This window comes from Argopecten irradians, chromosome 10 (genome assembly GCF_041381155.1).
Source record: "Argopecten irradians isolate NY chromosome 10, Ai_NY, whole genome shotgun sequence".
Lineage (NCBI taxonomy): Eukaryota > Metazoa > Mollusca > Bivalvia > Pectinida > Pectinidae > Argopecten > Argopecten irradians.
This window is the reverse complement of record NC_091143.1, coordinates 28,082,347-28,100,275: the sequence shown is the minus strand read 5'-3', so window position 1 is coordinate 28,100,275 and position 17,929 is coordinate 28,082,347. Positions and strand designations below refer to the sequence as shown.

General features: G+C 35.3%; 1 protein-coding gene across 1 annotated transcript in view; it reads right to left on the bottom strand.

Annotated features, from left to right (window-relative positions):
* The window catches only part of LOC138333551 (acetylcholine receptor subunit beta-like 1), a 74,637-nt gene extending 56,917 nt beyond the window's left edge, over window positions 1-17,720 (bottom strand). The window contains exon 1 of the mRNA XM_069282002.1: window positions 17,225-17,720. Coding sequence (XP_069138103.1) covers window positions 17,225-17,318 — 94 coding nt within the window. The 5' untranslated portion in view covers window positions 17,319-17,720. The remainder of the gene's footprint in view (window positions 1-17,224) is intronic.
* Window positions 17,721-17,929: the final 209 nt, after the last annotated feature.

Genomic DNA, 17,929 nt, shown 5'->3' with positions numbered 1-17,929 from the left:
CACGGCTCATTTGCTACATATATTGGTACACTAATGACGACTCAGTTCAGGTCAATTGGCGTCCGTGTCAAAGATTAATGTACATTGCTACAGATGACTGCACGTGGACACGCATGTCACAACCACGTGACCCCATGTCATTCACTTGCACATGCACGTGAAATGTGCCAGAATATCACCATCAATGGGCGAGGTGTGGTACTGTAGTTTTCAGTGGCTCAAGAACGATAACTCCTACAAATGATACTGAACTACATGTGCTATTTTGCTTGCTTTGAATAAAATGGTTCTGTTCATTAAAAGACTTCTTACTAGTGGGTTATATATTTCGAAACTATTTAGGGGATGTAGATAAATTACTTTATCTAGCACATCATATTCATCATTTATTAAGTAACTCGATATCAGCGAAAGTCGACACAGTGTTCAAATAATTATGTAATCACAAAGTCAAAAAATGTTTTATTTAGCAAAACCAGTTTTGGTGAATATAAGTTCCTCTACGCTGTACTAATCTGTGCTGATATGTTTACGGTATAATGAAATATTTTCACTTTTTTTTCACATATTTTAATACAGTTCCTTTGATGCTGTTTCCAAAAAGATCTTTTTCGATTGATAAAGTGGCAAAACTTTGCTCGTTTTGAAAACTACTCTACGCAACACATATGTTTTAAGCACATGTGGTCAAATCGGAATTAACAAAATATTCCTACAGCCGTATGACAATTGATTCATGTATGATGAAATCATTTTTACAAAAAAATTGATATGGACCAAATGAAGTGCGTTTGTTTTTCTGTAGGTACGAAGCACAATACAAATATTTGACAAATTAATTAACTTCATTTATTCAACACTGTTAAAACACTTTTCACCATATTTAATATGTTCTTGTTCATCCTATGATGTCTGTGAGTTAAGATTTTTTAAAACAAACATTCCGTCTTTACATATCACAGAGTAAGCTCCCTTTGCGGGTAGGTATCGATTGTTACGTCATTATTTTGTGAGCGCAATTCACGTCGTTTTCTCCGAAACGAATGACGTTGCGCTCCGAAACACATGACGTCACAATCAATACCTACCCGCAAGTGCAGATAACTCTGTAATATGCAAATTCGACCCAACAAATACCGTAATGTTCAATATGTTTCTTAAATTCTTATACAAGTCATATTGTGTACAAAGCACTTCAATCTGTTTTATTACTTTCGTTTAATCGTTTGGTGACACTACAACTACACCATCGTTTTCACTCATTTTTATTTCATTACACACCCTTTTGTGTCACTGACTTCATGTTTTGGTAACCTAACCCTTTCTTGTTTCTTAAACTTAATGCTTAAAAACCTTTTCATGCATTAACCTTTTAATTCCTCTTCCATACCAAACGTTTAAACATTCACTCCTTTCGTTCTTGCAATCTCTATATCTCTATTTAAATAATTTCCCTCTTCTTTTCGAGATCTTTTATGTCCCTCTTTTTGCTCTCACGACCCTTCGATGACATGATATCATGTCCTTATTTCTTTTAACCTCTTACTACAAACGTGGATATTTTCGCGAGAGGATATTTTCTCTTAGTCAGCGTTCTGAATGTTTGCGGTGTAGTGAATTTCGGGTTTTACACAAGAAGCTAAATAACTGATTACAGATGTCGAATTTACAATGGTTGATATGGTCACAGAAAATTATTGGAAGCGAAAAAAGTAAACATATCCATGCCGAGAATAATTCTAAATTTTCAGTATCTATTCTCGAGATATCTGCAATTTTTAGATTTTATATTCACATCTTCATACTTCAGATTTTTCTCAATTTTTTATCAAGTTCTCTTAATTCTCGAGAATTCTGAACATTCTGTCTTTTTTACACTCTTCATGAGAACTCACTGCCCTTGTTTCATTCGCCCCTACATGTCCCAAACCTCTGTACTCATGTTTTTCTTCATTCACCCCAAAGTCCTTCAGAGCTGAAGTTCCCGACAGCTGTTCAGTCACCTTACACACCCCTGCCTTTTATGTAACCTGTGTTTTCGTGTAAGTCTAAACCCTATCATTGTGTATTTTAACACTGAAGTTAATCCCTAGCCAGTTAAGAAGGAGGCAGAACATATGTTGATGTAGCGCCAATCTATCATCTTATATACAGGTTATATCGACTGTTTGTGCCCGTCAATGAACCCCTCCAACAGCTGTACTTATTTCCCTTTCCTGATCATCTGCAAACCTTTGATAGTTAAGTAAAGCAAACAGCTCAATATCCTCGTGGTTCGTCACAAAGGGACTGACAAATAAAGACACAGATGTGCCGGAACTGCTGAGCTGCTGTGTGATACAGTTCCGCACTGACGAACTCGGCTAATATAATCTAGTTATAACCTACATGTATTACAAGATAAGAGCCGATAATGGTCATCAAAATCCGGAATAATAAAGAAACAGACAGAGAAAAAAATATATCTTCTGGAAAGCACATGTGATTTCTATCATTATAATGCAACGTTTGCATTTTCTTATCTCATTTGTTTTGGTTTCATCGCTGCCGAGTTTCGTATCCAGTATTACTAGTACTTAATGACGAATCCTTAATGAACGAAACAGTCGTATATTTTCTAGCGTGTTTTCTAGTAAACGCATCTGCATTTAAATACACGATCATGAATTTAAGTCTTTCTTTTAAGCAGTAGGTCCTCAATATTCCGATCTTGTTTGACAACAACAACGATGTCAATTTGACACAAACGCTCCGAATGACTCTCCATACTCTGTCACCGCCGCTTCGCATGTGTGTCACATATCTTTTATATTAGATTAAAGATGGCGTCTCAATCAATAGAACACGTTGTTTATAAATCTGTTAGGAGCACTTGATTATAATGGTGTGGTGCCAGTTGTCAGATCGATCAGCGATGGACCCTTGAGTGTTACTTATATATCTGTGTCAGTGTGTTTGTGATTGGTGGGTAAATATATGTGGCACGCAGTGGCGGGCGATTATAGAAATAAAGTACTTATACGTGACCGCAATAGTCAGAGCAAATCATTACCCAGAACTACAACAACTTGTCAATATTAAAAAAAATGTGTGAAGATGCTACCATATAAGTGCAGTATAAAACACTGTTCACTAAACGTTAAAAACATTGTGAAAATTAAACGTTTTAAAAATATAATTGTGAATGTTGTACTTCATTATTTTCTCAGTTCGTCTCAAAAGTAAGATTGCAACCTATTTTTCTTAAGAAAATCTATATCGAAACATTGCGATTTATTATAATCACGAAATTTTCAAAAGTAAATCACACAGGAAGAAAGTTAACTTACAATAAGTGCATTATACATAAAATCATTTCGATTTTCTAAGATGACTACGGCATATTGGTAGTGTCTACTACTAGTCTTTTTATGTCATTATTTAACGATCAAAGACGTGAAACATGTGTTATCCAAGGTAGAAATTGCTTTATTGAGAGATACTAGCCTCTCGGTACAAAGACGTTAATTATACACGTCACTTCTATTAAACGCTAGGAGAAAACGATACAATTTCACAAACCTTCCTTAACTTACCACTAGATAAGTATCACAGAAAGTTTCTTACTTACTGAGTTATTTCCCTTAACTTCCGTGATATTTCAACGGATAATTTTTATTAAAAGAGTTTCCTTAAGGTAAGGAATATTCGTTCCCATGGCAAGTTTCGTGAACATTTCTTAAAATAGAGGAATCCCTACTCTTAAAATTCTCCATAGGAAAGCATTACAAATTTTAAAGGAAGACTCCTTAACTTGAGGGGTATTCCTTAACTTTTATAATACTTTTCTATGGGTAATTTTAAGTTAAGTAATGTTCGTGAAACTGGGCCCAGATAATGCTACCATGTATCAATGTAGGGCGAGTTGAGAGATGACGAACCATTATGCTCTACAACAACTTGTACAAAGGTAACTCATGAAATTCACAAATTGTCTTCGTTTGTCGTCTTTGAAGACTTTATCGGGTAACAGTAATGATTGAATGCGGGCCCATCTTCGTTTTATTGATAAATAAATAATGTTAGTACGTTTCGGTGGTAGGTCAAGGTAATGGTAGAATCTTAAGGTTTGCCACTTGCCGTATTTCAGAAGTTTATGCTGAACCATTTTTATTGTTTTTGACAGTGTGTCAAAATAAAGCATTCTACACACAAAAGAGGTAAATCTTTAACTAACGTTAAGTTAAAATTAACTACAGATGCCAATTAAAGTAAGACGAATGCAATTGAAGCTTAGCAAGATAAAAGAAGAATCGACATCTCTTAGGGGAAAAAGGCTTAATAGCAATAGCCGGCATAAAAGTTTTGTATAATACCACCCCTTTTATAAATAGTGTGAAATAATTCAATGACTTACGTTTTTGATGATCAGTATGATCGGGTTGTTGATTTGAAGATATAATCCGGTTGTATTTTTTTAAGTTTACAATACCACTCGGGTATACGAATATTCACCCATGGAAGTTATAAATATGAAATGCATTGATGATGGAAATAAAAGAAACAAATATAAATGCTGATACATTCAAATCGCATTGAATTGTTGGTATCCTGACCTTTAATGTCCTTTAAGTGTTCTGATTTTTATGTTCATTAAAAGTGAACATTTGATTTAGTTTTGTAGATAACAAATACACTAAACACAGACAGGAATTCGGACTCTGGGCTTGCAGCTAAGATAGTTTTGGCGTTTAGGGAATTGTTGGACTTGGCCTACCAAGTAAGTTAACGGTAGACAACGCTACTTGGAGATACATTTTGCTCACAGCCAAACTACGAAGCTGTTTCCTAAACAATACAGATATTATTGAGACGTACCCATTGACTGGTTTATGTCGTGACGTCAAAGTTGTTTGTTTGACTGTCGGTCGAACGGTCAGCACTTGTTGTATTACTTTAAGAACATAACCGTAAATCTTTATTATTATCAAAGAAAACATTTCACCGGTCCTGTCTGGTAACATATTGGAACTGCCTGTCCGCAATTTTCGTCGGTCAGATCATCTTGGGTTAATATAGCGTACAGACAATGTGATGTACTGGGCTGGAAAATCGTTATCATCCATAGGAGGTATGGACAACAAGAGTGCTCAAGATGGGAGGAGGGTCGCCGGTATTAAGAACAATCAATTCGGGGACACATCGTAACGGTCGGTCAACAAGTTAATGGAGGTTTGTTTCGACTTCCAAGCAATAAGTTGTGGTCGAATGTTGTTTAGTAGAGCGATGATGGACCGCGGACCTTATCTGCCAATAATCAGCCTCGGTCTGATAGGTATTGACGAACAGCAGCCTCGGTTTGGACGCTATTGATGACGGTAGCCTCTGTGTGAACTGAATTTGCAACGATTAGTTTCGGGTTGTTTGAAATCGAAGAGATGCCGATGTCACACTGTCAATGCTATTTCGCTCATCATCACGCTTTAACATTAAAGTTGTGAAGAATTACCGAATGATTTCAGAAACATAGTACATTACAAAGACAAATCCAACCCAACCATCTATAAATTTATACTGATTTTATAGTAATAAAACAACAAAATGTATCAGCACCATTATGCAAGTACAATATGAATGAAACTGGATTCAGGTGTATATTTAACAAAAAGTCCAAATCGATATCAACTGACCATTTTACAGGAATACTTGATACGAATAAAAAGAAGAAAGCAAAACATCATACATAATTTTTTTATCACATAACTGGCCCGTCCAGCCATGTCATACGGCCATATAATAAATATCGTAAGACACATGTGTAATATCACTATTATGACGTCATAAGTAGTATTGACGTCATAATAAATATATGACGTCGCATGATTGTTTCAGTAGACGGAAACATGATATTCGAGTCGGATTTCTACTGTTTTATATAGAGATGAAATTAAAATTCTGTTGATAAAAAGTATGTGATTAATATAATCTTTCACTCGTGACTATGTGATATGAAATTTATCAAACTCGTGAAATCGTTGAACTCGTTTTATAAATTTCATATCACATAGCCACTCATGTTTGATCCTCTATGTGGATTAATAGAATCTTACATGAGTCTGTGAAGTGGACAGGGATATCTCAACACTCGTGAAAGATTTTGGCCGTCAACCCTCGGCAAGCCTCGGGTTGACCGGCCAAAATCTTTCACTCGGGTTGAGATATCCCTGTCCACTTGACAGACCCATGTTTGGCTCTTTTTCTCCCAAACGTAGAAGAAAAAAATGATGCGATTTCACTTGGTTTCCAGCTTTTTCATCGCACCATTATCGCAGGAACGTCGTTATGCGTCAAAATTAATGACGTCATCTACAATGCACGGCGCAGTTACGACGCATGACGTCACGTTATTGTCTAGCGCGTGTGAGCTGTCTTACACCCCCCTGTGTAAGATAGAGTAATTTTTCCCTAGCAACCGCGGGATATCCCTGTGAAGTATGGGAGAAACTGTACTTCTTGTTTTTATTTATTTATGGAAAACTAAAATTTCATATATATACACGTAGCATGTGCAAGGACGCTAAACTAATCAAACCAAATCAAACATATATTTATTTTTTTCAATAAACGTTCCTGCCTTCCGTTCGTTTCCATACTAAAATCAACGATGTTAAGTAGCGCGTTAATGATATTCTAACAGTATCCTGTTCGGTAACATTCGTCTAATAAAACATATATAAAACCTTTTCTGGTTCTTAAATACAGTTTATAATACTAATTACACAAATACAAGTATTCTGTAGTCGTCAGACGTTAGAAGACAAACAGGAAGCTGTAATTGTCATCTAGCACGGTACGAACATTAAATATTGCCTACGCATGCTCACCAAGCAATTTAACAAGCATTATTTATTTGTAAACCTCAGCTGGAGTAATGAGAAGGAAATGAAGGGCAATTATATTCAGCTCTGAGAGTCGTAAAACACCTCTATCGTATGCCCTTCCTGACACGCCAATCATTCACAGGAGACACATATGTGTACTTTATAACCAACAGTAACTAAGTGTTCCAGGATTAGCAGTAGAAAATACTGCAAACTGCTTTGTATTCGCAAGGTATTAATTTTCGAGTGATTTCATAATAGAGGAGAATAATGTGGTGTACAGTCACCTAAGTTGACTTATATTGTGACCAAAGTTGACCTATTTAGTGACCAAAGTTGACCTATTTAGTGACCAAAGTTGACCTATTCTGTGACCTAAGTTGCCCTATTTTGTGGTAGATATGTAGGTCATATCTACGGAACTGTCCCATATTGTTATTGGTAATCACTTTGTGGTGTTATTTACATTTCTTTTGATTCGATGAAACTTTATATTATGCAATAACGTGGTGTTACATAAATCATTATTGCTACAATGATGAGCGTGCTTGTCAAAAGCAATATTCTTTAAAGCCCGTTATGAATACATAGCATATCATTTTTTGTGAAGTTATATAAAGTCTGTGGCGGATAATTGCATACTTCCAAACGACAAACTTTCCATAATGCATTGAAAGTGAACATTTTGCAACAATAGAATTACATCACTGATGTAAAGGATATAATCGATCGTTCTAATATCTGTGTCAAGAGTGCTACAGAAGTTAACAATATCAAACATGGCACTGCGTGTTCGATATCAAATGTGGCATAGAAACAGAACCCTTGTAGTGCGTATCTGCATTTCGCATAACGTATACTGTATATCATGGGATTTTCTTGGCGTATACATTTTCGTAGTTTTTGTGGTTGAAATTGAACCTTCGTAAAAAGGTAAATAAATCAACAAAAATAGAAGAGAATGAATAAATCAAAAACTCCAACGTTGGAGTTATTTTAATGTAAGCATTGTAACAAAGACTAACTCCGTATTAATCTATCTACTCATGAAATGTTTGAATTTTCCAAACCCCGAAAGGATGTTTCCGCGAGTATTTCTTGTTTGAAGTATATATAGATATAATAGTTAAATATAACTATTTATATTAAGTTTTCATTCTTCATATCTTAAGACAAAATACCAAACACACACTATCAACAATAAAATACATAGGTAAATGACATGTGTCGTTGCAGAACATGGAGATGTTTTATTTGATTTTCATCGATGATTTTCGTAACAAAACACTTGACATTATAGTGTTACTCAGATATCTGCTAAACCAATTACCACACTAATTATCCCAATCATTCATGCATTACATGAGAGGGTTGTGTTCGGGAAAGCGTGCACTCAGCATTACAAAAACACACTCGCTTTGGCAAGTGTTCCGGCTGTCCGACTAAACGTAGAGGGGTCGTTAAAGTGTTTGTAACGAATGTGTTCTGGTAAACAGAACTCAAGCCTTGTTATATGGTCAATAACTGATCCATAACATATAATTAGCCTCTTATAAAAATTTCCCTTTAAATATAACATAGTTCTGTGAAAAGTACGAAACTACGTTAATATCATCTTATGTCGAAAAATACGAAACCAACGTATGCGTAGAACAACATATTTCCCTCTGTAAATATAAATATAACTAGGCAATACTAAGAAGCAAGGTGGTGAACCAGGTTTAATTATCAAGTTCGACACATGTATGAAGGCTATAAATAGAATGAAAAGACGAACACAATGACAGCTGGCAATCTTCAATCAAAAAGTCAACAGCTGATTTAACATCGAAGCAATGCATCGTCGAATTCATAATGAATATACTTGATACGTCATAACTCATATTCATGGGTAAAGACGTCAGAGAGAGGTGATTATGAAAAGTGTGTACATATGTTGTTATTAATGAAGCATAAGCTATTGAGGTAAAAGAGTTCAGGTCATTTGTACAGTTTTTTCGACATTCAATTAATTTCTGCCCACTTTACACACTAGAGTGGTCACAATACACGTGCTGTTTAGCTGTTCATTATGCAGTACACACGTGCTATTTAGACGCTTTATTATGCATCACACACGTGCGATTTAGATGCTATATTATGCATCACACAAGTGCTGATTTAGACGCTATATCATGTATCACACAAGTGCTATTTAGAAATATAGTCCATTTAATATATGCACTGCACGCATTTTGTACCTCTGAGTATCATTGATAAAAGGAGATTTTGATATACTTCCCCATTCCATAATCATATCTTTACGTGGGTGTAAAATTATATTCGACATTAATGCACGAGCCATTTCATTGTAGCCTGCTGCAATTTCAACCTGCAAACATTGGGGATTTATTAAACGAAACTGCAGCAAGTCATGAACCCGCTGAACGGGTGATCAATTAAGTTAGACTTTGCTGTAGGTTATGTCAAAGTTAATAGAGGTATGGAAGATTCGCACTTGTTTCCTACCGAAGTGCACGTGATTTACACGATAACAGCGCTTTGTTGTGACGTGTAGTTTCTCCACTCAGAGTACATGTACCATAGCAGCCATTTGTAACACTGGTCGGAAGATAATCTATTTTAAGCGTTGTATTTTTTTTTTACTTTTTACCGAGACTGGACAGGGGGAATGGTACCACCTTCAAAACAAATCCTACATTAAAACGAGGAAACCATCCAGAATGGACCATGTATGTGTTATGATTATTGATCTGATATACCTTATTCACCATCTACTATCTTATAATAGATATGTGGTATATGCTATAGAGATTATCAACAATGCGTCCTTGCATGTTTGTTTTGGACGGTAAAGGTCACTGCAAGAGCAAAACTATCCATAAAAAAGGGAAACAGGAACGTCAGTTGTCAAATCCTTACAAATCGTAAAACGAAACAGTTTCGGAAAATTTTAACACATATTTGTGTATGAGAATGCCAGGCAAATGTTTAACGATGGTTTCGTACCAGCAACACGGAAGTTAAGGAAAGGGATAATATGTTTGCCAATCTCCACTTGACCTATTTTACAAACACTAATCCAAAACTTTTACAATCTCTTGGACTATCCCTATAATGGAATACTAAAGTAGTATGAAAAGACAATGAGGATCGAAACCTTGGTTTGATAGTCTGTTGCTCTTAGTTGAATAATTTTTCCCGAATATCTCAATTGTTTGCAACTGAAATCTACTACGTGTATATGAGATATGTGTCAAATAGTCTTCCTGTTTTGGAAAGTAGTTATGCAATAGTATTGTAAATTTCTGGCCAGTTTTAAGTAAGACAAATATCGATAGAAATATTTGTTGTGTTGGGGTATTCTTGCTAAGTAAATACCCTTTGAATGTCCGAAAAATGGGGAAGTCAGGAACCAACGATTTTTCTCTTGGAAACAAAGTACAGCGGTTATAAATCCATAACGATCAATGTTTGTAAAGGGTTCGGGGAAAGAAAGTTTTCTAGATAATATGTAAATTCAGTCGAGGCTAGTCTGGCATTGGAGGCATGAAAAGAAATCACTAGAACTGTCTAGCGTTGTAGGCACACCATATTTTCCCTACTGAGATGTTCCCAGTCGAATGCGCCACTCGCAAACCCATCAGATGTTCCCAATCGAATGCGCCACTCGAAATCCCATCACTGATTAGGAGGTGGGCTTATAGAGCTTCTCCTGACTGTTTGATACAGTGGCCTCAGTCTATAACATATCGGTCAAACAAAACAATCACCACTCTCCCGAATCTATTCAATATTAAAACATACAATGGCAAAGACAGAGGCAATTTTCTGAAGGATTACATTTTGATGACCGTTTCGATATCTCTGCGGACAGAATAAACAATGTCCTTGTCAGGAATCAGTGGCTAGCACACAGATTAAGTAATACGAAAGTTAATGTTACGGTCCCATGAGGGAACTTTCAAAGAGTGTTCATTATCTAGGTCATCTGATATTGTCCAGGTCTTGTGAACTCTTTATTCACGTGCCGGATTCCGTAAACCTAATCAAGCGTTTGTCAGATACTTAAGGAGTGTGGTGATTATGAATAATTGTATAAATGTAGAAACAGTTGCTTTGCATATTGCGTTAATTGGTAAAAAAATAAGGTCAATGACACAGTTACCGAAGGAACAATATCTTAACAATATTATTGAACAAAAGTGAATTCATCCAACTGTAATTTTCAACTCGTACCCGTCATTTTATTCCATTGCTCATGCTATTTGATAATGGTGCGGATTGACTTTTTAAAATTATTCTATATAAGGAAACACTGTAGAATCAAATGACTTTTAAAAACGTAATGAAAACACGAAATATAACAGAAATATATTATCTAGGATTCCTTATAAAAAAACCTATGTCGTATATGTTTCACACAATAATCTCTAAGTCTTCTACATACTTATAAAACATCGTTTTCATCTTATATAATGCGTGTGATATATCTTACCTTTCAGGCGGAACCATTTCACGAGTTCCATTTAATCCCATAACCCATTGAGGTTGAAAAGGGAAATGGCGATAAAATACTTCAAGGGATCAAATGATATTACCTACTTGACAAGTCATTAAAAAATGTGTCTCTCTGATCAATAGTTTATATGTAGTTGTAATTATTGATAATTGATTTAAACGTACAGTTAACCTGGTTTTTATCATTGAATTGCTAAGTGAAATTGCTCAAAATACACTGAAAAGCAAACATATGGATACTTTATTTTGAATAATTAAACACTTTTCTTACTCACGTTGTTAAGTGTTTTATTTTTTGTCCTTGAATGTCGTAATGGCTATCAAACAACATCGTATTGACATTCTTTAATCTCTGTTTGACCTATATAACGAGTATCATTGAGACATATGAACAATATAAGAAGCCGCATATGATAAAAGTAGATACTTTTGGGGATTGCATTTAATTATTACAAAAGGTATATAACTTGAATTATGACAAGTACCGCATAGAATATGAAAAATAAAGGAAATTGTATTTGATAAGGAAAATTAAAAAAAAAATAAAAATAAAAAAAAATTGAAAGGCGTTTCTTGAGTATTGAAGGCCTTACATATGAATAGTACGATTTCTGGACTATTCAAAAATAAGATGGTCCAGAACTCGTGATATTGGGATTGGATCCGAAGTTAACATATTCCCAGTGTAAATATATTGGAAACAAAAATCATACATGTAGTTTCCTAACCTTTTCCCCTTTATACTCCACACCAATATACAACTGTAGCAAATATCAATGATGTTACCGAACAAATCTCAAATGTATAAATTGTGAACAATCTTAGAACGGAAATTTTTCTAAGTGACTAACTTTGGCATTGTTCACACATAGAACAGCACATTAATGGAGATACAATTTCGTGATTAACGGTTAAAATGTTTATTTAGAAGTTTTCGCGACAATTTAATGTCGTGAATAGTCATCACACTCGAAATACGTGAAATTTAAACTCATGGGAAAATTACTTGGTTTACAATATACGATTTATATGACTTTGGGTTTGGAGAAATAATATATTTCTTGTTGAGGGAAATCTTTAAACTTTCTCGTAGTCTTTATTTGTTTAAATTTCCCAAAACGTTAATTTGTTTCATCCTATAATTAAGCGGTTAATTATCATCATATGCTGATTCTGGTGATGGCAAACTTGTATGCATAGTTGTGATGTCTATATTGACTGCATATATCATTAAAAAAAGTTTAATGCTTGTATTTACATTCTCCACTCATTTCGAAAGTATTCGGTGATAACATATTAGGTCTGAATCAGGAACATTTTAATATCGATTATTTTATCAATACGATTGAATATCTATTTTAAAAGCGACTAGTCAATGTTTTATTTGATTAGAAACACATGCTAACGCCTTAATGCATTTTACTCTTAAAACACATCAAACGCATCCTGTGTACTTCAAGATTGTTAAATGAATATAAAATTCAATGTCAGGGGGTATAGATAAAGACTGATGATGCCTAGTAATATATAAAACATTTTTAAAAAGTGTTTCTCTTGTAAGGTTCTACCTCCACGTTTCACAATTGTATGCCCTAACAGAGACATTTAATTCTAGATTTAAGACAAATACGATTAGTTCATGACACCACCAATAAGGTTGATATATAGTGAGCAAAATAAACTCGATAAACACACGTTCTCCTTATGAGACTTTATTGAGACAGATTCGCCTTGTGTGTAAGCGCTAGAGGTAATTAAACGGTCTCCGCTTCAAATTAGAACGAAATGGAGAAGAATGACTGGTCAGAAGGCATGTGAGGCTGGCGGAGAAAATGGCGTTCAATTAATGGCATTTGAAGGAATGCCGAGACAAAGCACAGTTATACGGAGTTAGAGCCGATAGCTCGAGAGAGAACAAAATAATGAGGCGTAAACGACTAGTATGGAAGCTAATATATTGTAATATGAAACATAATCGAAAATCTGGTCACGCGACTAACTACATCGCTATGAACAGTGATTTAAGCTTTACGTATTTCTTGTTTAAACTACAAACTTTTATCTATCAGAGTTACTTCCCTTCGTTTCACCCCCATCTGTACGCAACTTTCTTTCATACATACGGGTGTAAAACTGGCTGGTCTAGGGCAATACACTCATGTCGCTTGAGGCTGTATTGCATGGCTACCCATGCAATAAAGCCTCGTGACGTCACGGCATCGACAAAATTTCTATTTCCTCAGTAAAATTTTAACTTTTTTTTTCACAAACTTAACTGGTTTTACAATAAAAGATGCAAACAACGGAATTTTTGTTGAAAATATCACGTAATTTTTCCATGTATGAAAAATTGACTTTCAGTCGTGGATTTCTTCGGATCTTTTTTAAAATAGCGAGATATTATAGCTGTAAAGTTGCAATAAAACGTCAAGGTATGAAAGAAAAATACTCTTTCATAAGTGGATATGAAGGATAAGGATATTCTACCCTCTGGATCACAAAATGTTGCAAAACCCTCGGCAAGCCTCGGGTTTTACTACATTTTGTGACCCTCGGGTAGAATATCCCTATCCTTCATATCCACTTATGAAAGACGCTTATATTACTTAATACAGGTATATGTATATAAACTTCGTGGAACGACTTGTTTGCCAGTTGTCAGTATTATGTGGCTGGGTGGGGTTTGCTGTCCACAGTCGTTTACGGTATGCTTCGGTGAGATAGCACTAGAACATAACAAACATTCCCACTATTGTAGAGAGACACTACACAAACATAGAACAGCCTTCAAAAGACATGCATATATTCAACGGATATGCAATGCACTGTTTATAGAAGAGCCCGTCTATAAATTACTCTAGCTGTTAATAGGAGTTTCAACTCAACCAACCCATTATCTTCTTAAGGTTCAATGATTGCGTCTTCCAAGTGATCATAAATAGTATGTGTAAAATTATAGAGAATCTCCTCTGATATTTAAAGATTTTTAAGTATGTAGGTATCTTATTAAAGATCACACACAGATTATTTTTTTTACCAAATCTGGATGTGCAGATACCATACATTGTCTTCTTGATGTTTTGTATTATGTTCACAACCCCCACCCCCTCCCCCACCCCACTCCGCCATAAAAAAACCACCAAAGAAACCAAAAAACGCCCATCAATATTGTCTGCGATATACGGTCAATACTATCCCTTCGAAATTACCAGATTATATTGTATTCTACCTGAAAATATTGTACAGTTAAACACAATTATAGCGAACCCCCGGAGACAAACGAACTCGCTTCTTTAAAAGCATTGTTCGTTATACACATATTTAAGATATATTATAAGAACTTTGACGGAAAATGAAAATTTCTACGTTATAACCACGGATACGTTTTAAGTGTGTTCGTGATAAACGTGCCTTACTGTGATATTCCTTAGAGTTTTTAAGTCTATATTCTTTATAATGCACATTTTATCAACTCACTAGCACCAATTCGACTAATAATGGGGCTTATCGACGAACCAAAACGAATGGATCCTAATCGTGCGTACTTCTCAATGTTGTTGTAGGACAGCTCACCATCTGTCTATAGCCCTATTTATCTATAGAACAGTTCAGGGTGTTCATGGGTTGGTAACAGACAATAAATCTCACTAGTAGGCCAACTCCGGTCAATACGTACAATTCATGCAGTATATGTCATCTCTGCTGTCGACCGCACAGATAAAATAAGTAATATATATATTTACAAATATTGTTAAAATTGATATGATTTGGGAAAAAAACATGAAATAAATGCATGTTATTCACAAATACAATAAATAAACTGAAATATTTATATATTGCAATTATACCTCGAGCAATTGTGTTATACATTGTTTTCTTTTCATTATCGGATTGTAAAGTCTCCAAATAGCTATGATTCAAAATCATCGACCTACGACTAATATTATCTACCTTTAAGAATTTTCAAAATTTTTCGAAGATGAACTATATTCTTTTATAGATTTTTGGAAATGAGAGTTCATACCAAAGTTGGAAAAATGTAATAGAAATATATGATAATGTGCTTCATTTATCAAAGATTTGACATGATGCTTGATTTTACCAGACGTTTCCTGATTTGATCACACACAACACTAGTTTTTAGCTTTTAGCTAGTGTTGTGCATGTTCAAAATTGTGGATTAGTTGTCTGATAATTATAATTACGACTATTCGCCTAATTGCCAAAACTAGGGAATCATTAAAAAAGGATACTAACACACTGCCTACACATTCTATGTGCTCTATACGACATGTGTATATGACACATGGCTACAAATAAAGATTACAATGTATTTATAACAGTAATAAGTTTGTTTTGAGAACCACAGAACATCAAGGTTGAAACGAGACTTCAACGAGATTGAAATATCATCAAAGAATATTCATAAACTTTTGACTTTGATATGGAGAAGTACTGGAACAACTCGGTCACCACAAATGCAAGTTTTTACTATTTTCGATTAAATTACACTTTAAAACATTCCATTCAGAGTCAATAACACGGCTATTCGTTCCTTAGTGCATTCTTTGATGGCTTGAAAATAAAGATGAGTCTTATTTACGATGATAAAAAATACAATGTTTTCTTTTTTGGTCATAACTATAATTACAATTTCTTACCTATAAAGTCTGGTATCGTCCTGTTTTTGCAAATGTCGTTGTTGATACTGTACAGAAAAAAAATCCAACCAAAACGTTAAAGTATCCCCAGTTTAGTCGCCTTTTACTTATTAAGATGACAGTAACATTAACTTAACAACAGAGCAGAATATTGTCAGTGAGGATTGAGTCGTATAGTACACTTAAAACGAGTAATGTTATTTTGGACCAGGTGTTCCGGAATGTGAACATCTGATACTTATTACACTCACAAATCTTAAGCCGGAGCCATACAGCGCAATAACAATGCAAATCTTCAGATGCTCTTTGAATCGGGTATGATAGGCGTGCAAGGTCAAGAAATTTTTAAGTTGTTGATCAATCGGGTACTGCGAAGAAGGGGTCAAACATTTTTATATCAATCGCGAGAATATAGAATATTGTAAAGAAACATAGGAAGGCATTTTCCATTTGCAATGTGAACTTTAAAAAAATGTAACGTGATCGTTTTACAAGTTATGTTTTTATTCTCACTTACATTCACGTATTAAACAAACATTTATATTACACAGAGTCAAAAGGAATCGAATTAATAATATTTCTTACACTATAATTCATTATAGTGTAAGATAAACTATCATGGCACATTGATACACCGTCACCATGACGTCACTTACAAAGGGAGATAACGCCAATATATTTTTTACATTTTTACTACAGCATACTGCTATATATCACGTCAAGTACAATGTACTAGAACGTTAATCTAATCTTTGGCAGTATATCACCATCATAAGAGACTTCTATTGTCATTTATCATTATAATACTTCAGACTTTATAATAAATATGTAGCACAGTCAATAAATTGTAATACAGGAGCTGTTCAAAGTCGACTGGTATGAACCGGTGGCGCCTAAAGTTGTAACGGTATTGGTTGTTATAAAAGGTACAGTACAGAGGCTGATGTATCGATCCAAACCTAAATCTGCACACCCAGTGGTGGTGCACTCCGCCCCTGGGGTAGGCGAACAAGGCCTGCAAACCATAACATAGCTCCACGTGAAAACAACTAATGAATACAAATTTCTGGTGTGGAAATTGATCAACGCGCTTCATTAGCGTGGGCATGATGGAGCACTCACTCATCTACACCAAACCAATCCCAAACACCATAATATATACTGAATTAACTAGTTACTTACCATGGGTGGTGGTGATACCTTGCACCAGAACCATCAAAAATAGCCACATGTTTTGAGATCCGGCCGCTTGTTTTGCCTTTCCACCATTCTTCATAGAGAATCAAGGATCTTGCAGTAAATTAAAAGACACAAAACGCCACTGGCATTGTTGCACTGGAGAGATGACCTTGGACTGGTCATTCACAATCTCCAAACAACTTTGTATGTCTATTTCAATATCCTCACTGTGACGGCGTGTCCATAACTGATGCCCCCTTCTCTTTGAGAATGGTCTGTGTTTGGATTTTTTGCGTGTTCCGCGAGAGCTTACCATAGATAAACACACCAATTAGGCTAGTGCAGCTACCATCTAACCGATCACTCCATAACCTGGCCGTCCGAACTGTGCGGATGTGATCTATGGGTTCGATAGATGTCGGTAAACGTACCAGTAGCGAACACTTTTGTCACAAAACAGATTCCGCTCTCAAACAGCACAGCAAACTGAAAACTCTCCTGGAACGAGTGACAATCACAGAGTATCGACCACTGTTGTACGGTAACCCCTAAGAGGCGTCCGCTATTGTAGGATACGAGTGATCGGGAACAACAGTCACTGTGTGGTCGACCTTTACTGTGTACGTAGACTGGCCTAGTAGTCATAGCGGGCGGTCAATGAGGAACAACACAGGCTCACGTTGAGCACAATACAATATTTTGATGCAG